The sequence below is a fragment of the Pseudorca crassidens genome, chromosome 5 (genome assembly GCF_039906515.1).
Source record: "Pseudorca crassidens isolate mPseCra1 chromosome 5, mPseCra1.hap1, whole genome shotgun sequence".
Classification (NCBI taxonomy): Eukaryota; Metazoa; Chordata; class Mammalia; order Artiodactyla; family Delphinidae; genus Pseudorca; species Pseudorca crassidens.
Genome location: NC_090300.1, coordinates 90,339,660 through 90,362,437, shown reverse-complemented (window position 1 = coordinate 90,362,437; position 22,778 = coordinate 90,339,660). Strand labels below are relative to the sequence as shown.

At 37.5% G+C, this 22,778-nt stretch overlaps 1 protein-coding gene across 3 annotated transcripts in view; it reads left to right on the top strand.

Annotated features, from left to right (window-relative positions):
* The first annotated feature begins 9,298 nt into the window (after positions 1–9,298).
* GTPBP8 (GTP binding protein 8) overlaps positions 9,299–22,778 on the top strand; it is a 28,614-nt gene continuing 15,134 nt past the window's right edge. Inside the window, exons 1-6 of one of the 3 annotated variants that reach the window (XM_067738899.1) lie at positions 9,299–10,176; positions 11,978–12,076; positions 13,760–13,890; positions 14,894–14,993; positions 17,370–17,488; positions 17,678–22,773. In XM_067738899.1, the coding sequence (XP_067595000.1) occupies positions 9,841–10,176; positions 11,978–12,076; positions 13,760–13,890; positions 14,894–14,993; positions 17,370–17,488; positions 17,678–17,798 (906 nt within the window). In that variant the 5' untranslated portion in view covers positions 9,299–9,840 and the 3' untranslated portion in view covers positions 17,799–22,773. Of the gene's footprint in view, positions 10,177–11,977; positions 12,077–13,759; positions 13,891–14,893; positions 14,994–17,369; positions 17,489–17,677; positions 22,774–22,778 lie in introns of those variants that run through there. The other 2 variants (XM_067738901.1, XM_067738900.1) reach the window with 2 other exon arrangements.

The window sequence follows — 22,778 nt, the reverse complement described above, 5'->3', positions numbered from 1 at the left end:
TAAATATTTTAAAGTTATAAGTCAAGCTAACAAATTGTTAAATAAAGTGTGTTTTATCCTCCTACCTTAACAAATAGAACTTCAAAACAAAAAAGTTTTAAAATGTAAACCTATGATTTGTATAAGGCCAAATGTTGGCAAAATATCAGAGATGGTCAAATTCAATTACTATTATGTAACTCTGAGTCTTCTCTTGATTGTCTATCTATGTTCGAAAGAGTCATAAAACGTATATAATTCATAAGCCACTGTGTAATTATGTCATAAATCCTTTTCTTGTTTCTATACAATTCAGTTTTCCTCCTCAGTAAACTGACCATTAATATGCTTTGCCTAGCCTTTTCTCCTTCTACTTGAGTTAAACTATAATCTTTGTTGATATATTGAAGTTCCTTATATTCAAGATATTAATCACCTCAGCTACCTCCTGGCTTGGGCCCACCCCATCTGTCTGCTTCCAATAGTTTAAAAGAAGTTAAAAGGCTACATATTTTATTTTAAACTTTGTCTCAAAGACAGCATATAGAATTACCTAATGAATTTGAATGTTGCATTTTCATTGTGTTTGTTTATGTTGTTTACCAATGTGAGAATCGTATCATTTTATGGGTTAGTTTAAACTATTTATATTTATTATATTGCTGTGATATTAGATCATATTTCAGCCATCTTATTTCCAGTTATCTATTTACCATACTTTTAAAATTTACTTATCTTTTTCTAATACTCCCGTTAGAAGAATTCCATTTTCTCATTCTATTTTAAAAGATCTACATCCTATTTTTATTCTTACGGTGGATAGCCCAACTTAATAAGATTCATATTTATGCTTATTTTTTCTATAAAGTTTTAAAGTTTATCAATATCTAAAACTTCTTTCCACCACGAAGCCAAGACAAATACCCAAGCTCATGTTCATTTTCCTATGGTCTTGTGCACCTCCAGTCCACACCCACCTCATAATGATATCCTCTGTAAACAGGTTACTCAAAATATGGTCCCTGAACCAGCACTAGTCTACAAACTGTTTGATATCAGTTTTGATATTTTTAGAAAAAAGAACTTTGTGCCAGAGTCTAAATCATCTGTATTTCTAAGCACACAGTTTAGTCCAGCTTACTTTTTTTTTTCCCTAACAAGATATTATCAAAAAAAGGAAACGGTGTATTCATTTATCTTCCTGCATATGCTTCTTGTTTCATCCAGATGGATAACAGACACTTCTTGGACTTGCACTTAGAGTAGCAGTGGTTTAGACTAGAGTTTTAGTTCTGGGTTGTTAGAATATGCTTTTGTGTGTCATTGCTTATTTAGTCAACAGTAAAATATACTGAGCTTGATGTTCATTTTCTCCAGTGCTTTAGTAATGCTACTTTATTATTTTCCCACATTCAGTGCTGCTACCCAGAAGATTTAATCTGACTCCTATTGCTTGGTAGTCGACTTGCATTTATCCTCTGGAAATTTTTAACATTTGCTTTTTGTACTTGGTGCTCTAAAATGTTAATTTACCATGACTAGGCATAAAGTTTCTTTCATCTATTCTGTTGTATAAGCCCTTTCAAACTGAGGTTTCTCATCTCCCATTCTGGAAATTTTTTCAATAATTATTTTTTAAAATACTAACTTTCCTCCATTTATTTTACAGTGACTCCAATAATACTGATACTAACATTTCTTCTTCTACTCCCCACAGCTCTTAATTTTTTTATGTTTCATTTTATTACCCCTTCCCAGCGCTTTCCTAGACTGTTCTTTAACTTGATCATCCAGCTCACCATTTTTTTTGGCTGTATTCATTCTGCTATTCAATTATCAAGTCCATCCATTGAGATCTTTACTTCAACAATAATACATTCATATCCAGTATCTCCAATTGGTTCTTCTTTGAAGCTTCCTGTTTCATGTTTTTCATGTTCCCCATTATCTCTCTGTGAATATTCACTGGTTTTATTTTAAATTCTTTGTCTACCAGATCTGTTCACTCTGATTACCTCTAGAATGATTTTTTTTACTTTTATCTATTTTTTTTTTTTTTTTGGCTTGTGGGTTTGTAATGTAAGTTTGTGAGCTCATGTTATCATGGTAAAATCAGTTAGTTACATTGGCAAATAACAGATACAGGTACAGGGTGAGAAGAGTGAATTAAGCCCTAGCTTGTAGTAGTTGGGCAGTAGAGGGGTACCCCACAGCATGAAGACCATCTTGTATTACATTCTGGGCTCAGCCACTCCTTCTATGCCCTCCACTCATGAGATCTGCCTATCAGGTAACTGCCTTGTACTTCTATCCAAGCATCCTTTCTAAAAGTAATCACAAAACATTCTTTGAAATGTGTTGTCCAGCTCATGACGGAGGGTGAGTAAGGAGGTTGGAGGGAATATTCCAGAACCTAACTGCACTCAGCTGCAGCTAAATACCCCAGGATTCACTTAGTCACCCTAGGCTCTGCTGTTCCTACCAATTCAACCATTAATGTTAACTGCACTGCTCTTAGGGTCTCCATACTTCATGACAGGTAGATGGCACAGCAATGTTGATTATAACCTCCCTCAGCATAAAGAGTTCTAGTTTTGCCATGTTTCACTCAAATGACTAGAGCAGGTTTGTCCCACCTTTCTCAAAAATCTCTAGAAAAATCATTTGTATTTAGAGCAAAACCTGAAATATAGCTTTTCTACGAGCATATGCTCTCACAACAAGTGCAGATAAGAAACTCCTCATTAAAAAAAAAATTTTAACCTTTTAATCTATGTGCAGAAAAGAGTTAACATAGTAGGCCTGTGACTGCTATCCTTAAAAAGTCTTGCTTGCAAGATTGGCCTCTGAGAACTTGATTAGGAAACGTCCCCTAAATGATAACAGTGGCTCAGTGGACCTAAACTGTTTGTACAAACAATGTGGTTTAGGCTGAACATCTGCTTTCCTTCTGTGAGTCTGGAATTTCAGTGACCACAGTCAGCCACACAAGCGCTATGTGCTATATGACCAGCCCACGATAAAACACTGGAGTCCTAGGCTCAGGTGAATGTTCCTAGTGGACATTTCACACGTGTCGTTATAGTTCACTGCTGGCAGAATTGAGTGTATCCTGTGCAACTCCCCTGGGAGAGGACTCGTAGAAGCTTGTGACTGGTTTCCTCCAGACTTCACCTTGAGTGCCCTTCCCTTTACCAATTTTGCTTCACATCCCTTCACTTGGATAAATCATAGCCATGAGTACACCCATATATTGAGTTCCGTGAGCCCACCTAGTGAATCACCAAATTTGAGGAGTCGTCTTGGGGACCACTGACACAATCTACCTGTGATTGAGTTAAAGAACCTGAATATATCTCAACATCTCTGCCTCTGGAATGTCATCTCGTCTATTCAGGGTGCCAGAGAACACACCATTCACTTCCAGTCAGGCAGTGAAGATATAAATTAGAGGCATACTATTGATACAGTGTAAACTTGCCCATCAAAATGAGCTTGCCTAATAGGTAATAAGAATTTAAATGTTAATGAATTATCTGTGAGAACAGCAAAATGCTTTTTTCCAACAACAGCAAAAATAAAAACGGAATAATATAAAAACACACGTTGAAGAGAGTTCTAAATATTTTAATAGCACTAGTATGGCAGAGAGAGCAAATACACAGTTACAAGTGAGAACAACTGACTACGTGAAACAAGTGTTTTTCTCTTTATTGAGAAAAACAACCTTGAAGGAAGTGAAGCTCTACACTCCTCCTCCTCCAAACCCAAATCATTCTAAGAGCTCACCTCCTACACGTGATCAAGGTCTGACATTTAATCTCCAGATCTTTCTAGAAATCTGTTAGTACAGGAGGCATAGCCTTAAAAGAAAGCTCAAAAAGCTTATCTGAAGGGAAAAAAAATACCTGTTAGAGATATTCTCTAAAGATACATTAATGAAATATAAACTGAAACTAAGTGATTGATGAGCTCCCAAGGAAGAGAATTATAAGAATTATGTCTCTGTTGTTTCTCGAATGATGGTCAAATAATAAATTTCAAGAATAACAATTTATAACCTAATTAGGAAATTAGGTGGACAAATCATACATCATGTTACATATGTGTGCCGTAAATTTGTGTCAACATGTTAGGTGATATGTAATTTAATTTTTTAATCAGCTGTTGCACAGAAAAATTTAAAAAGTATAATTAAATGCATTTTTAGTTTATAGTATTCACTCAGATAGTAGTTATTACAATTCAAGCAATTTAAGTTACACGTGGAAAGCTCTTCCATGTTACTCTCATTCATACAATGTGTCTTCCTAATACAAGACTTTGAGATCCAAATTAGATTATAACCACGTTTTTCTGATTCCTGGCACCCAGGTCAATTCCTGGCATGGCACGCAATCAATAAACGTTAATTACTGTTGTTTAAAACAAGGGGGAAAGTATGGTAGGAAAAGGTCTTGTGTAAATTGGACACTGAGACCTAATCCATTACCTCTCTCTACGTTTTCCTAGAATCTCTGCCCTTGCTTCTGTTAGAGCTTTCAAACCATTTCTAGCCTAGGATGAGAGTTAATCTATGTGTATTCTATGCTTGCTAACTCTCTGATGTTACCGATTCTGCCTACAATGTTTTCCTTCTTCATGTCTTGATGGATTCCCTAAACTTAACACTTACAGAACTTGGACATAAATTGAGATCACTCTGAATTCTATGGCAATTCGTTATAGAGACAGACATCACTGAAGGAATAATTGAGATGATCCTGTCCTAATGGTAAGATCCCACCCCTGTTCTACCTATGTTCCTTGCATTCTTATTAGATAAACATGACAGTATAACTATAGCATTTAGGTCAGATAGGTTTTAGCAATGAAAGCTGGTTCTAAGGAGTGTATATAAAGTATGTAATGCCCTCCCAAATCATATTAAATAGCAAAATCTTGTTAACTTTGTGGTGAACTACCTCCTAAGCTGTCAAACAGAAGGTACTTTTTCTCAGAAGGATGACTATAAACACATCCTGAACTCTGCTGATTTTCACAACATAACCAGATTACTGACCTTTACCAAAGATCATGAATATCCACTGGATGAGGAAATATCCTGAGTGGAAGGAAAATTCTTAAGCCTCCTAAAGTCCAGCTGTTACATGAAGGGAGGGTAATAGTTTGGCTCTGCTTAACCTGCAGCCACAGGCAATCTAAGCCCTAACGCTTTACCGTGACTCCTCTATAATAGGGTTGAAATTTACATAGGACATTCCAGCTATCCTGCATGGTAGTCTGAGGGCTCTGAATTTACACAAGGAACCACACATCATCTTAAAATGCTCTATTAAACAGGACTCTTGGCTGCCATCAAATCCAAGTCAAATCAGTTTCAGTAAACAAGGAGAGGAGCATACTGACTTGTGTGATTGGACAGCAGAGGGACAGAGAACATGATTCAACATAGGTCATCAGGAGTCACGCCACCTCCCATCCCCACCTGTCAATACTGTTTTTCTTTCTGTGTTAGCTTCATTCCCTCTTAAATCCCCATAGGTATCCTTCATGTAGCAGTGAAGAATAGCCATCAGCCATCATGAGTGTAGGCCTCACATTCCAACATCATGACACAAGGTTTAATGGTAGAGCCAGCTGCCTGTCCAACTTTAACATCATGACTGGCTTGGTTGCGATCACCTGCACATTACCCAAGTAATCGTTATTGTCATAACACACACAATGTATAACCAAATCCCACCTCCTGTGACCAGAAGAGTGGAGTTCTTTAATTGATAGGCCTATTAGAACCACATAGAGTGGATGTAGGAGGTTCCTCCCTACACAAGGGATGCCAACCAGCTAAAAATAACTTATGCATACATTCACTTCAAATGTCTATATCGAAGCCAAAGCTGGCTAGAGTCACTGCCAGAATCCATCCTTTTTTTACTCCATCCTGGCCACATTGGCCTCCTTGCTATTCTTCAAACAAGCCATACACACTCCTGTCTCTGAGCCTTCACACTTCCACCTGGAATACTTCCCCCAGATAATCACATGGTTATTCCCTCACTTCCTTAACATCTGCGCTCAAAAGTCACCTTATCAGTGAAAATCACACTAAAATGGCAACATTCCTGCATCTCTACACACATACACATCTAACCTCCCTACCCAGCTTTAGCTTTTTCCTAAGCATTTTTCATTATCTAATATACCCTTATTTTACTTACTGTCTCAAGACCATAACATATGAGAACAGAAACTTTTTTGTTTCATTTACTGTCTTACACCTCCAGCTCTTAGTACAGTGCCTAGCACGGATATTTGATGAATGAACAAATGGTGGAATTGACCAGGGGTGCCTAATCACTCTCAGTATTAGATAATGTACACTACAGTATTATACAGGCAGGAGTACAGAACAGTACAGTCCATGAATACAGTCCTCATTTATCAGCCTCCCTGGGGTACCACAGCTTAGTGAGTATGTCTTGACCTCAGTGCTGTGGAACTAAACCAAGTGTGGCTTTTCCACAGTTCTCTGGGAGGAGTGCTAAGATGCCCTTAGATCAATTCAAGCCCTATCTAACATCCTTGTTTTGTCTATGGAATCTGCATGACTAAGTAGCTGCTTGGTTTCCTAATTCACACTCCTTTTTCCCACTAGGACTTAAATCCTATTCTGAATGGTATCCCTGACACCCTGCCTATCCAGGAGGATCCTGACTCCTAATCCAAAACCGTTAGCTAGGGTACTACTTTATGCAGACAGACCACCTGGAACAAAGATGCTGCCTACAGTCAGAGGCAGAATATTGCCAGAAAACAGATAATACTATTACAACATTCATCCACCAGACTGGATTCCCTTCAATACTGATTTGGCCTGATTTTCCTGGACTTTGACAATTCCCTGGGTACCCGATGATTTCCTTTGCAGTTCCACAACAGAGTTATTTCCCCTACACTAATTCCTCCAGTTTCTAGCTTTTTCCCTCTGACTAGCAGGCCTCACAGCTATGAATGCCTCATGCAGGATTACAAAACGAGTACTGTGATGTCTATTAATCCCTGAACACCTCTCAAACCCTTGTAAGAACTGGCAAAAGTCCTTCATGCTCGGGTTTATCTCCACACCTGGGACCCCAAAGTTAGAAATGAAATAGCACATGGGGCTTCCCTGGTGGCGCAGTGGTTGAGAGTCCGCCTGCCGACGCAGGGGACACGGGTTCGTGCCCCGGTCCGGGAAGATCCCACATGCCGCGGAGCGGCTGGGCCCGTGAGCCATGGCCGCTGAGCCTGCGCATCCGGAGCCTGTGCTCCGCAACGGGAGAGGCCACAACATGAGAGGCCCGCGTATCGCAAAAAAAAAAAAAAAAAAAAAAAAAAAAAGAAATGAAATAGCACATATGACAGCACTTTCAAAGTTCAGAGTTGTCTGCAAATGTACCCACATACACATTCAGTGAAGAAAAGATAGACTGTTTAAAAAATATCGTTGAGACAAATGGCTAACCATTTGGAAAAGAGTAAAGCTGAGGGCTTCCCTCAGTGGCGCAGTGGTTGAGAGTCCGTCTGCCGATGCAGGGGAAACGGGTTCGTGCCCCGGTCCGGGAAGATCCCACATGCCGCGGAGCGGCTGCGCCTGTGAGCCATGGCTGCTGAGTCTGCGCGTCCGGAGCCCGCGTACCGCAAAAAAAAAGAAAAAAAAAAAAAAGTACCATTAGAAAGTCAAAAGTAAACAAGTTGGGAAAAATATTTTTAAAACATGACAGACAAGAGATCAACATTCTCAATAACGAAACAGTTATTACAAATCAATTTTTTAAGTGAATAACCTAATAGAAAACATGATTACAAAAATAAATATAAATGACCAAACAAAATCTCAAAATATGTTTATCTTCTTTAATAATCAGGAAAATATTACCTAAAACAAAAAATAGTTTTTTTTATTTTTTCATCTATGTATGGCAATATTATATAACATTATAATACCCTACTTTTATAATGCCTGTTTTGATGCTATAGGGAGTAATTTGTTGCAATTTCTTTAGAAGATGATTTTTCTACAGAAATATGAAAAATAAAAGTGCACACACCTGGGCTTCCCTGGTGGCGCAGTGGTTGAGAATCTGCCTGCCAATGCAGGGGACACGGGTTCGAGCCCTGGTCTGGGAGGATCCCACATGCCGCAGAGCAGCTAGGCCTGTGAGCCACAACTACTGAGCCTGCGCGTCTGGAGCCTGTGCTCCGCAACAAGAGAGGCTGCGTTAGGGAGAGGCCCGTGCACCGCGATGAAGAGTGGCCCCCGCTTGCCACAACTAGAGAAAACCCTCGCACAGAAACGAAGACACAACACAGCAAAAATTAATTAATTAATTAATAAACTCCTACCCCCAACATCTTCTTTAAAAACAAAAAAAGTACACACACCTTATGCACCTATCAAGTCCTCTTCTAGGAATTTATCCTACTTCCACAAGTGTGCAAAGATATCTATTCATGAGTGCTCACTGTAGCATTGTTGTAATAACAAAACCTAATTAGTGATCAATAAGACACTGGAGATATAAACGGAATAATATGCCTCCATTAAAAACAATCATGTAGGAAAATGTTACTATGACAATGTGAAAACCACATGGGTACAATGATAACAAGAGAAGAGGCCACCCTCTCATATCTAACTAGTGCTTGGAGTGAATGAGGACTTTGTGTTTTTATGGTAGTTTAGGGTTTGTTTGTTTGTTTGTTTTTTTAAATCATGTAGGTCGGTACGTATTGATATAAAAAGACTTCCAAATATATTGTTTAAAAAATTTTAAAGGCTTTAGAACAGTATTTTGAGTTAAAATACATACATGGTAATATATATATCCAGAATGTCTGGATGTTTACAATGAAGTGTTTTCTTTGGAGGAGAGAGACTAGGGGAAGGAGGAAAGCCTCAAAGCCCAATGCAAAGATCAACAAAAAATTAGCCGGCCGGCAGTAGGTCAGGCTACTCTCCAAGTCGTTGGTCCTGTTCATTAACTTTTCTGTAACATTAATTCAAGAATTGCCCTTATCAGTCACTGAACAACCTGGGGAATCGCTCAAAAGACCGTGCGTTAACATTGGTATGCTGTTTGCTGCTAAGGTTTTAGAAGACCATCGTCTTTTAAGCAGGAATATCTTACAGATACTCATTTTGTCATGATACCTGTATCTCCCATTCCAGCAGTGATCGGTTTGAATTGCTCTGAAAAGAAACTTTTGAAATAAGATGTCATTACATAACTTCAATGAAACAACTCGAACACTTGTGCAAACTGTTTTTTTTTATTTTATTCTGTAAGAAATCTCTAAAATTTAATGACATTTCCTGCAACTGTAGAGAAGGCTGAATGAAATATGAACAGGCGCTTTTTCAACTACATTTCTCACCAGCCCTTTTCATTGTTGAGAAAGTGTTTTTCCTAGTGATTTGTACAACGTTAACGTCCGTGAGACAACCAGAAACTGTGAAGAGCAAACTGGCCTGAAACCCACCAGAGCTGCACAGGTTTTCTTCTTCATTTGAGCCTCAAGGCTCACACAGCCAGATATGTCTCTTCACCTCTGAAAATCGTTAAACAGCCTCCCCACAGCGACATACAAGTCAAAGGCACAGGTGTCAGGGCTAGAGTGTGAAAGGCACCCAGCGAACTTTTTTCCCCCTGCGAAGTAACACCTGCCCCCGACTCTCTGTACGCGAAGAGCTTAAGCGGGAACCAGCGAGGCCAGCGGAGACTACAATTCCCAGCAGGCGTAACGGGAGCGGGGTCACGCACACGCAGTTCAGACCTTCGGAACGAAGGCCCGAGGCGGGGCTTCTAGGAGAGGAAAATGGCAGCACGCCGGCTGTGGTTTGACGTGGGCTGGCTGTTTGCGATGGGGGCAGAGCTGGGGAGCGGAAGACGAGCTTACTGCACGTCCCAGGCCTTCACGGAGGTTCTACGGCTGCCAAGCAAGCAGCTGACGAAGCTCGTGTTCCCACTGCAAGAACTCGAGCGGCATTTCGTCCCGGGCTCGAGGCCCGACCTTCACCTGAAGATCTTCAACCCAAGCCTGGATGACATCGCGAGGGCGGAGAGCGTCTTCACGGCTTCCTCGCGGAACCGCATCGAGTACCTCAGCTCCGCCGTGCGTCTCGACCACGCCCCGGACCTCCGCCGCCCGGAGGTGAGAACGGCAGCCGGATGTGGGTGCTGGGGACTTGGGCTGGGATTTTGCTGTCGTCTCTTTCTTGTCAGCAGACCGGCGAGATTTACTAGCTTTCTGTGGACGCATATCATTATTATAACAAAGTAAGCAGATATAGTTTTAATTATTTTGGTAGTGAATATAAAAGACTTTAAAAGGCGTTTAAAAACTTAACCATTTATCTTTATTTCTAATTAATTGCAGTAGAGAATACATGCCGAGGCAAATTAGACAAAGTGAAGAATATGAAAAGTATAGGAGTTTCACAAATGAAGTGATTCTTATCAGTACGTAATTTTCACCCAATCTAAATTTCCTATCGTGGCAAAAAAAATTTATATATAGATGGCAATAATGTATAAGATTTTTTAAAACAACTTAAGTGAAATTCAGTGAGTGTGCATTTTATTCATGTCCTGCAGTTTACTATTTTGTTCTGTCTGTTAAATGAAGGCTCTGACCTCCTTACATACTTGTGATAACGGTACCACTGCACTGAAACTTTTCTGCTAATATATTTAGAACTGCTGTAATAATTTAAGAGTACGTAAATCACTTAATGATTTTGAGATAGCATCGATTTTCAATTTTCTAAATTACTGGACTTTTTGTGTAATTGGCTTTTCAATTCAGTTTTATTATCTGTATATTATCATTGGATTTAATCTGGGAGAGCATTTGAAATTTTTGCAGGACCCAAATCAATTCATTCTGAAGGACTGACCCCAGTTTTGCAAAATGTGTAGCATTGCTGGCCCCTGCCCACTAAATGCCACCCAATCCTATTGATAACCAAAAATGCCCTTACAAATTTCTAAAACACCCCAGGGGGCGGTACTGCCCTCATTTAGAAGCACTGATTGGAAATGTACCCTCTTCAATACTGTATTAAAAAGACGAGCCATGTGTATTAATCGTTAATATTAGAAATATTTTGTTGCTTTCTACATTCAGACTAAAGGAGAAAAGCTTAATTGGAACAAGAAAGGTCAAGAGAAAGGAGTAATTATAATGGTGCTATGGTGTACTTTGAGAGTTTGTGGGGAAATGGAGTTCCAAACACAGCCAGTTCTGTTGAAACACGTCTAGTTTGTAACTTCAAAAAAAGCTTTGTAGGGTCTTCCCTGGTGGCGCAGTGGTTGAGAGTCCGCCTGCCGATGCAGGGGACGCGGGTTCGTGCCCCGGTCCGGGAAGATCCCACATGCCGCGGAGCGGCTGGGCCCGTGAGCCATGGCCGCTGAGCCTGCGCGTCCGGAGCCTGTGCTCCGCAACGGGAGAGGCCGCAACAGTGAGAGGGCCGCATACCGCAAAAAAAAAAAAAAAAAAAAAAGCTTTATAAATATGGAATTCTTAATAAATGTTGCAGATATTCTTGAGTGTCATAGTGTAACTAAAAGCACAGGTTCTGGATGTAGATGCCCTGAGTTCAGATTCCAGTTTCTTCACTTTCTGCATGTATAATTTTGGGCCAGTTATTTAACCTCTCTCTACCTCTAGTTTTATCACCTGTAAAATGAGGATACGAATATTATCAGTCTCATGGAGATATTGTAAAAAGTAAATAAGAAAATATGTTAAGTGCTTTTAAAACAGTACCTGCCACATTGAAATCATTTAGTAGATAGTAGCTGTCTATTAGAATTTGAGGTTTGACTAACTATAAGCCACTTTTTATGGTTAGGCAAGACTGAGTAGTATTCACAGATTTTTGCAGCTAATACATTATATAGTAATATATATATAAACTAGTACTCAATTATCTTCTTTTTGCTTGTATAAGGTGTGTTTTATAGGCAGAAGCAATGTTGGAAAATCGTCTCTAATAAAGGCTTTATTTTCACTTGCCCCAGAGGTTGAAGTTAGAGTCTCCAAAAAACCGGTATGTTAAAATTTAAAATATATCTAACTATCTCTGAATTGACTAAGATGAATAATAAATGTTGAGGGGGTAGAAGAAACCATCATTGCTAAGTTCCTAGAAAAGTGATTTCTTTCACACAAGTATTAATGTAAGACATTTCATTAATGCCTGTGTGTTTCTCTGAAGAAAAGGAAGTGTATCTGGAGTTATTTTAGTAGTCTTGCCAGTATCTTGGGGAAATCTTCCTTGGTCCAGTCTTTTCCAAAGAGTTGTTCTAGTGTCATTTTATATTTGCTTCTTTGAGAATGATCATCTGCTTCTACTTTGATTTTAAAGAAAACAGCTTTAAAGTGTATTATTTTTTCCTCCTGTAATCTTTTATACCTTGCTAACTCAAATATATACACCCATCAGGCAATTCCCAGTTTACCCAGGGCCAAATTATGTGCCTAATATCCCAGCCAGCCTGCTGTAGTAGCTTTCTGTCATTTTCTCATTTCCTCTGCTTCCTTCTCAATAATGCAGACTCTACCAATATTTAAGATATCCTCTCCTCAAAACTCACCTCAGTTTTCCTCACCTTATTATCTATCCTTGGCAAAATGTTCACACCAACCCAGTGCTCACTGCCCCTGTTGCCTTGCACTGGAACCCTTCCCTGAGGCTTCACTGGTCTTCTCTTGCTCCACAGTTTTTCCTATGGTTGATTCCCTGATACCATCCCTGACAATTGTTGTCATTTGTTAACCCTCCTAGCTTTACTTCCTCCTGCCCTGCCTCACCAAATACCCCAGCTAAACTCTCACTTCTAGGTAGGGTTGTTCCCTTTCTGCTGGGAGAGGACAATGGAAGAAATGTATTCTTGACATTCCTAATCTGTAATTCTAAAATTATTTTCCTATAGGTAGACACTTAAGCTGCCTGGGAACCTAAGCATCATTTATAAAATCTTTCCTCTGAAAATAATTCTTCTAAGTTCTAAACAATTGACTTTTAAAGTTATTTGTGTTAATCTTTCCTTTTCTGATTAATAATGTCCGTGGACACGAAACCACATGAATAAACCACTTTTTATCATCTTTACATCAGTTTTAGTTGCACATTTTACAGTTGTACATGCTTTTTAAAAAATGCTTAATGAAAGCACTAAACCCAACTAATAAAACATGCAAAACATCTTGATTTTAGGAAAGTTATAGTCTAGGCATAATAAACTATCAGGCTTTGCATCTAGGTGTTATGCAAACTTGTATGACTGATAGTAAGCATTTAATTTAACCTATCTGTGCCATAATTCATTCTTCTTTAAAGTGGAGTTATATTGTTCATCAGAGAATATTGACTAATGCAGTCGTACTATTTAGAACAGTATAACTTTTTCACAGAGAGGGAGCTAATGAAGTAGGAAAGACTCGAAAATATTTTGCCTACGTTATTTCTAATATGGAATCTAAAGTTCTTAAATCATATAGATTCTCTTTAAAAAATGAATTGGAGGGAAGTAGTAGTATCATCTAAGCTTATCTCCAGCCACTTGTCTTCTGTCTTCTTTTCCTGTATCATCATCAGCATAGGGTTATATACAGAATACTTTTATGCTTTTAATAAGTAATTGTTAATTGAACAGAAAATATTTTGAGTCATGAAATATATAAAGGACATATTTTAAGAAAGCTTTTATTTTTCCATTTACTTTATCAGGGCCACACAAAGAAAATGAATTTTTTCAAAGTTGGAAAATATTTTACATTGGTGGACATGCCAGGTTATGGCTATAGAGCACCTGAAGATTTTGTTGACATGGTAGAAACCTATCTAAAAGAACGAAAGAAGTAAGAAAAACATTTTTCTTATAATTGTTATGTTGAACCCCCCAAAGTTCTCATGACTAGGACATTCTACACATGATGAACACTTCAGTTTTATCAAATGACTTTTTTAGAAAGTCCACTTTATTCCCTTAATATTCTACAATACAGTATTTAGGAGCAAGGTATATACTGCCTGCTTAGTTTTTTCCTGTAAGTTAGCTTAAACTTAATTTCAATTGTTTTCCTAAATTGAGACTATCAATAGTAATTCAGCAGACTTTATTAATTTTTTTATACCAAACTCTAAGCTGGCTGTTTTTAAAAATGAAAAATGTTGGTTAATGTGGTATTTACCAGATTTAAATAAACTTCAGTAAATTCTGATTATCCTTAAAATACTTCTGACATCATAGCCTCTGTAAATACTACCTTTTTTTAATCTCCATAGGTAGTCAAGTAGCAGGTCTATGTTTCAGGCATTGCACAATATATAGAAAAATTAATGTTAACCTTTTGAAGAATAAAAAAGTGTTTACAAGTATCTTGCTTGTTGTAGCTTTACATAGAAACTAAGATAAAATACTTGCAAAAGAAAATGAAAAATATAACGTTTGGTTTCTATTATCTGTTAGTCTTAAAGTAATATTTGAAAATTTAGACATTTTTATGGTAACTTATAGTTAATTGGGTTCCTGTTTCTTTCTCCCACTAGAGTTCAAGCTCTTAGAGGAAGGGGCTCGTTCATCTTTGTATCCAGTTCTAGGCAGAATATCTTATGTTCAATATATGCTATTGAAATAAATTAATATTAATGAATTTAGTTACTGAATGTAAACATTGAGACCTGTTGGACTGTAGGATGGACTTCATAGTGAATTGAGAATTCCTTTTGCTTAAAGAAATTTTTAAATTTTGAATTGATAATTATTCAAAGTAAAATTTCTTAGTATAGTGAAGGTTGGGGGGAAGAAATGAATGAGTATATTTTATATTGCCGTTAATCTTCTTTTCTGCATTCTTATAGTTTGATGAGAACATTTTTGTTAGTGGATAGTGTTGTTGGAATTCAGAAAACAGACAACATTGCCATAGAAATGTGTGAAGAATTTGCATTACCTTATGTGGTAAGTATTTCTTTTGAATCATAGTTGCAATTAGAAATACAAGTTCCCTGTGTGTCTGTGTGTGTGTGTGCATGTGCACATGTGTACATCTTTTTAATGAAAGAGTAGGTCTTGCCTCCTCAAAAGATAAAGGAGTACCTTTTAAACAATCTTTTCAATTATCAGCCATTAATATTAAAATAAGTTCTGTGGTACTTTTATTCCTTTTTCCTTCTCCTAGCTTTTAAGTTTTCAAAATTATAGTCAAAGTAGAAGTTTTCTAAACTGTTCATTTAGTGTTCCTAAGTGCATTTCTTTGTTTTTTGCTTTTTTTTTAAATGACAATATAAATATTTGCTAAGACTCATTTGTAGCTCCTTATCAGCATGTTGGCAGATAGTACTTATCAGAATGTAAACAAAACTGCAACTGAAAAATTTGCTAAACTAATCTGGAATTTAAGAACATCAGAAGAATATTGTAGGCTCCAGCACACATAAGTAGGATGTTTATATTCTTAAGGAAAACAAAATTTCTTATGAGAATATATTACCAGTTCTTACTGTTGTTTACCCTAGAATGGAATACAGATTGGTAGGTTGGTATCCACATTTATTTTGCTTTGTAGGTTTTCCAGATAAAATGGCAGTCTTAAAGTTCCTCTCTAAGGAAAAGAGCCCACTGACTATAATTTGGTTTCAAAAAAAAGTCAGAAAACCACTAAAATGTAGTGGTTTTGGAGTTTAATGCAAATCGAACCATGTTACCAGTCAGAAACTTTTCTGTATTCTTGGGGTTATGGAATTCTTGGGGTTTGCAAAAGCCCTGTGAAACATTAGAGATAATTTATGGTTATGAGGAGCCAAAGGATTGATAAACATAGTCTACGTAGTAAAAAAAAAAGAAGCCCAAATATTGTGCAACCGGTTATATTAAGTGACAGTGATAGTACTCCTAATTTGATATCATAGATACCATTTTGTGGAATCATATATTTTTCTCAGTTTTAACTTTAAGGAAATATTAACCTTTCTTCTTTGGAAAAGAAGTTGTGATAGAGAAATTATGTCTCCTTTTAAATATTTGCCTTTATGAAAAAAGACTTTCACTTTCTGCTTCTCACTCTTTTTACCATTAATATTTTTTTAATTGAAGTATAGTTGATTTACAATCATTAATTTTTTTATAACTGAAAAGCATAAATGATTAATCAGGAAATTTAATTTTATAGAAATTCCCTAGGAAAACCTCTGACAGATACATCAAGCTTTCACTTTTTTTTTTTTTGCGGTACGTGGGCCTCTCACTGTTGTGGCCTCTCCCGTTGCGGAGCACAGGCTCTGGACACACAGGGCCAGTGGCCATGGCTCACGGGCCTAGCTGCTCTGCGGCATGTGAGATCTTCCCAGACCGGGGCACAAACCCATGTCCCCTGCATTGGCAGGTGGACTCTCAACCACTGCGCCACCAGGGAAGCCCTCAAGCTTTTACTTTTTAATTGATTTTGTAATCATCCATGCATTGACCTTCCTCTAGTATGTATTGATAATTGTCATTGAGTAAGTAAATTATTCAAAGTATTTACTGTTGAACCTAGTAGAATCTAGGCTTACTTGGAATATAACTATATATCGGTATAGCTTGGAATATAACTCTAGTGGCTACAACCTACAACTAGCCTGATTTCTAATTTTTCCTTTAAATTTTACATATAAGGCAGAACAGTTATGTAGTTCAAAAATGATTATAAGTTGGCAGTTTTATATGGATCAACCTAATAATATTCACTTCTGTATCTTAGACCATAAGATATATAGTGATCGTATGAAACATTTGGCATATGGCAATTGCAAACATGGCTCCAGGGTGCTTTTCACTGGTCTTGAATCAAAGATATTATGGCCCTATGTAGTTAAAGCATTGGAAACAGCAAACATATATGGTGTATGCTTTATATATTGCATACATTAACTCATTTAATCTTCTCAGCAACTCCTTTAGGAGGTATTGCTTTTATTTTATAGATGAGGAAACAAGTACAGAGAGATTAAGAAACTTGCATAGGTCACCTAGTTGTTACTGAAATTTGTAACTAAAATGTATAAAACTGTAGAGTAAGAAATAACAGTTGACCCTTGAACAGTGTGGGAGTTAGGGGCGCCAACCCTCCTTGCAGTCACAAATCCAAGTGTAACTTACAGTCACCCCTCCCTATTGGGGGTTCCTCCATATTGGCAGTTCCACATCTGTGGATTTAATCAACCACAGATCGTGTAATATTGTAATATTTACTATTGAAAAAATATGCATATAAGTGGACCTTTGCAATTCAAGCTCATGTTGTTCAAGGGTCACCTGTACTTTATTTCTAATGCTTAAATATTTGTTTTCCTACAGATGGTATTGACAAAAATTGACAAATCTTCCAAGGGACATCTTTTAAAACAAGTCCTTCAGATCCAGAAATTTGTTGACACTAAAACACAAGGATGTTTTCCTCAGTTGTTTCCTGTAAGGTAAGAGTTGAATTGTCTTTATGTACTAACATATAGCTTTATGTACTAACAACCTTTAGTATTAAAACAGTGTATCTGAGGTATCACTTAAAATTAGAGGAGTTTGGAAGACTATGCACTTAGCCATAATTTATTGGTACAACCCATCAACACTTTTTTTCTTCCCTCTATTCTTTCTTTTTTCTGCAGATTCTTGCTAAATCTTCCCTGTAGTATCTTCATGATCTTTCTACCTCAGCCTATTTCAACCCTAGACCACAGTAGAAGTGAAAACTTTTTACTTTTTAAATCACCTAAACAACAGCCATAATAAAGATACTACCATCTCTTTCTCAATTCTAAAGAAAAACAACTCATCTTTATGGTAGAAAGCTCATTCAGGCTGTGAAGGATAAGAATTTTCCTTTTAAAGGACAATGTGCAAAGAAGAAATGCTTCGTATAAGTTAGAATTAAGCATCAGTAGCAGACAGGATGGTTATTTCCTGAGCAGCAATTTTTGAGATATTAGATGTGGTTTAGCAATGAAACATGAGTTTGTCTTTTCAGTGTACAGTTTGGGTACAGTAAGTAACCTATATACTAGCAGAAATGCAGTGCCACTTCCCTGTGATTTTCTGACTCTAACTTCTTTGACACTATTGTAGTTTCTATGAGAAAATAATGAAACCAAGTAACACTTAGTTGTATATGAAACTGTCCTCTAAACAGTCATTCTACTTCCTACAAATCCAGATCACAAATTGTTGGTAATTATGAACATGCCAGTCTAAATCCATCTTCATTCTTTCCTACAAAATGTTTTTCCCCCTTGTCTTACATTCAAGTATTTATCCTGTTCATTTGTCTGTGTCCCATATATACAGTGGAAACTCCTAGGGGCAGGAATGAAATCCTAATTCTTCTTAGAGCCCTGAGCATTGGCATAGAAATATATCTGTTTCTTTTAAACATTTAATAAGAAGGAAGTGAGACTTCCTCTAAAAAGGCAAAACAAACATAAGATGGGCAAATTATGGCCTAACAGCAGCATTTATTGAAAAAAAATGTTTTAGTTGACTGTAAGCTGAGTTAAATAGTATAGTGGGACTGGGGAAAAACTGACAATGTTTTCTTGAGCTACTTTATTAGAATTATAGTGTTCAAAACAAGGGAATGATCAAACAGTAGTCTCACACTGCTATAAGCTGTATGCTACCAGATCAATTGAGCTAGATTGTGGCTTGACATTAAGAACAACTAGAGCTATCTGAAAACAGATGGTCTTGGGGGAGGTTATGTCACTAGATCATTCAAAACACTTAATTGATCCACAAAGTAAGCATCCCTGTTTCACAGATACGATTACAAGTCGGAGAAGTGAAGTGAGTTACAGAGAGGTATTTGCTGAAATAGAAAGAGCATGAAAAAAAAAAAAAAAGCATGGACCTCAGGGTCAGACAGCCATGGTTTTGCATGGTTCCCCTACTTCTTGGCAGTAGCTTTTAGAAAAGCAACTTATTTCATTTTCTGAGTAAAAAAATATGACAGAAGGATTAAATAAAATGCATTGTGACTGATATACACACATTAGCCACATAATAAATGTTAGTTTCTTTCCTTCCCAAAGGTCAGTCAGTGAATGGCAGGGTTAGGCCAACAACCCAAACTATCAGATTCTCAGTACTTTTTAGAGGCGTACCCTTCTTTAGATGTGCCAGCATTTTCTGCTGCATGACCTTGGAATCACTGCCACTGTATCACTAAGTGACTAAGGCACTGCAGAAGCCACACAGCACTCAAGGTCTTAAGAATTGAGACACACGCAGGAGGCTGCTGGCTTTCAAGAACTTCAATGTTCACCATACCACAGTGACAACATACAGGAAGTTGTCAGGTTGTACTCTGTAGTTCTCAAAACCCAATTCAGAAAATAGAGTTATTTATACTGCTTGCTTTTATTTGCTTGACCAAGTCCCAATACATCCCTCCAAAAGAGGATTTGGCCTACTCACAGAATAATTATTATAAAGTAAGTCAGCTTTTATTTCCTTATCTTCCTGTATGATCTTGGTAGGAGAAAGATGGAAGTGTGGGTAGACATGTAGTCCAACAGGGTTTGGCTTTTAAGCCTGCTGGCAAAAGTTAAGTGCTAACCTTCATGTCTGAACTCTGCCCCAGCTGAGTAGAGAAATAAAATTGGTGAAAGACCCCTAAAGATTGATTCTGGGATCAGTCTGTTTTTATAAATGGTATGGAAGAAATATATAAGTAGGCACAATATAATTGTTTCTGTGGTTTTAAAGCAAATGAGAACTGAGTCTTAAGGACAAAGAAAATCATATGAGTTGACAGAAATGTTGCAAATCAGTTCACGGTGCCATAGTGTGTGGACTATCCAACTTGTATCGCTCCTGTAAACTGTACATGTGTAACTTCAGTTATAACTGAGAATCATTATGCACTGTTCTCAAGTAGGCAGCTTTGGTCAAAAAGTCTAAAATGCTGTACTTTATCAAAAAGAGAATTAGCAATACAGCAGAAAATATTTTACCTGTGTTATATACAGGTATACACCATACATGTATCCATAAACGTCATAGTGTCTCCATAAAAGTCCACATATCCCAAGAAACCATGTGTTCATTTCCATGCTGATAAATGGATGAAAGGATATGGATGGATACAGTAAGATAGATCGAATAATAGACACAATAATGGTGATGATTTTTTTTAAAAAATTATGATAAAAGGTCTACATTATCTTGGTAATTGAATCTTTGAGACAAAAAGAACAAATTAAAGAAATCAGAATTTTAGTCTGGGAAATAAAAAGCAAAACAGAAGATATTCCAATGGCATTTCTCACAGAAATAGAACCAACAGTCCTAAAAGCTGTGTGGAACCACAGAAGACTGCAAATAGCCAAAGCAACCTTAAGAAAGAACAAAGCTGGAGGCATCACACTTCCTGATTTCAAACTGTGTTACAAAGCTATAGTAATGAAACAGTACGGTATTGGCATAAAAACAGACACATAGGTCAGTGGAACAGAATAGAGAGCCCAGAAATAAACCCATGCATATATGAGCAATTAATTTACAAAGGAGCCAAGAATATACAATGGGGAAAGGACAGTCTCTTCAATAAATGGTGCTGGGAAAATTGGACAGCCACATGCAGAAGAATATGTTAAGACCTGAAACCATAAAACTCCTAGAAGAAAACAGGCCCTAAGTTCCTTGACATCAGTGTAGGTGATCAGTTTTTGGATCTGACTCCAAAAGCAAAGGCAACAAAAGCAAAGATGAGTAAATAGGACTACATTAAACTAAAAGCTTCTGCACAGCAAAGGAAATTATCAACAAAATGAAAAGTCAGCCTACTGAATGGGAGAAAATATTTGCAAGTCATATATCTGATAAGGGGTTAATATCCAAAATATAAAAAGAACTCATACAACTCAATAGCAAAAAAAAAAAAAATCGGATTAAAAAATGGGCAGAGGATCTGAATAGACATATTTCCAAAGAGAACATACAGATGGCTAACAGGTATATGAAAAGATCCTCTAATCATCCTCACTAAAGATCCTCACTAATCATTATGGAAATGCAAATCAAAACCACAGTGAGATATTAACTCACATCTGTTAGAATGGCTATTATCAAAAAGACAAGAAATAACAAGTATTGGCAAGGATGTGGAGAAAAGGGAATCCTTGTGCACTATTGGTGGGAATGTAAATTGGTGCAACCACTAAGGAAAACAGTATTAAGATTCCTCAAAAAACTGAAAATAGAACTACCATGTGATCCAGGAATACACTCCTGGATATATATCTGAAGAAAATGAAAACATTAATTCGAAAAGATATATGCACTCCCATGTTTGTTACAGCATTATTTTCAATAGCCAAGATATGGAAACAACCTAAGTGCCCCTCGGTGAATGAATGGATAAAGAAAATGTGGTATTATACAGTTGACCCTTGAACAGTGTTAGCGGTTAGGGGCTCTGACCCTTGGCCCAGTCGAAAATCCAAGTATAACTTATAGTCGACCCACTATATCCACATTTTCTCCGAATCCCTGGATTCAGCCAACCAGGTGTAATGCTGTAGTATTTACCATAGAAAAAATCCACATATAAATGGAATTCAAACCCATGTTGTTGAAGGGTCATTGTGTATACACAACTGGAATACTATTCATTCACAAAAAAGAAGGAAACCTTGCCATTTGCGACAACATGGATGGGAGAACATTATGCTAAGGGAAATGAGTCAGAGAAAGACAAATACTGTGTGATCTCACTTATATGTGGAATTTAAAACAACAACAAAACAAGCTCATAGATGCAGAGGAGAGATTGGTGGTTGCCAGAGGTAGAGGTTGGGGGTAAGAGAAATGGGTGAAGGTCAGAAGGTACAAACTTCTAGTTCTAAAATAAGCCATGGGGATGATGTATTGTACAGTATGGTGACTACAGTAATACTATATTGCATATTTGAAAGTTGCTAAGAGAGAAGATCTTAAAAGTCCTCATCACAAGAAAAGAAAATATTTTTTAACTATAAATGGTGATGGATATAACTAGACTTATTGTGGTGATCATTTTGCAATATATACAAATATCGAATTGTTGTACCCCTGAAACTAATATAGTGTTATGTGTCAATTATACTACAATAAAAAACAAAACAAAACAAACAGAAAAACACTTTTAGTCTGGAAAATAAAAGGCAAAACAGTAGATGTGAAATTTTTAGAATCATGAAGGACATAGATCCGATAATGTGGATCTCCAGATTTAGGATACTTCAAGAGGCTGGGGGAAGAGAGGAAAAGTAGGACAGATTAAGACATTCTGTTTCATACATGGAACTCACAAGAGTTTGTAAACAGATTTTTTTTTTTTTTTTTTAAGAGTTGGGGTCTCACTATGTTGCCCAGGCTGGAGTGCAATGGCTATTCACAGGCACGATCCCACTACTGATCAGCACGGGAGTTTTGACCTGCTCCGTTTCCGACCTGGGCCAGTTCACCCCTCCTTAGGCAACCTGGTCGTCCCCCACTCCCGGGAGGTCACCATATTGATGCCGAACTTAGTGCGGACAACCGATTGGCATAGCGCACTACAGCCCAGAACTCCTGGGCTCAGGCAATCCTCCTGCCTCAGCCTCCCGAGTAGCTGGGCCTACAGGCGCATGCCACTGCACCTGGCTGTAAACAGATTTTGAGTTAGATGAATTCAGATCTGTTACTACCTCTGAAGTAAGGAAGAAAATGATTTTGCTTTTTTTCTTTTTT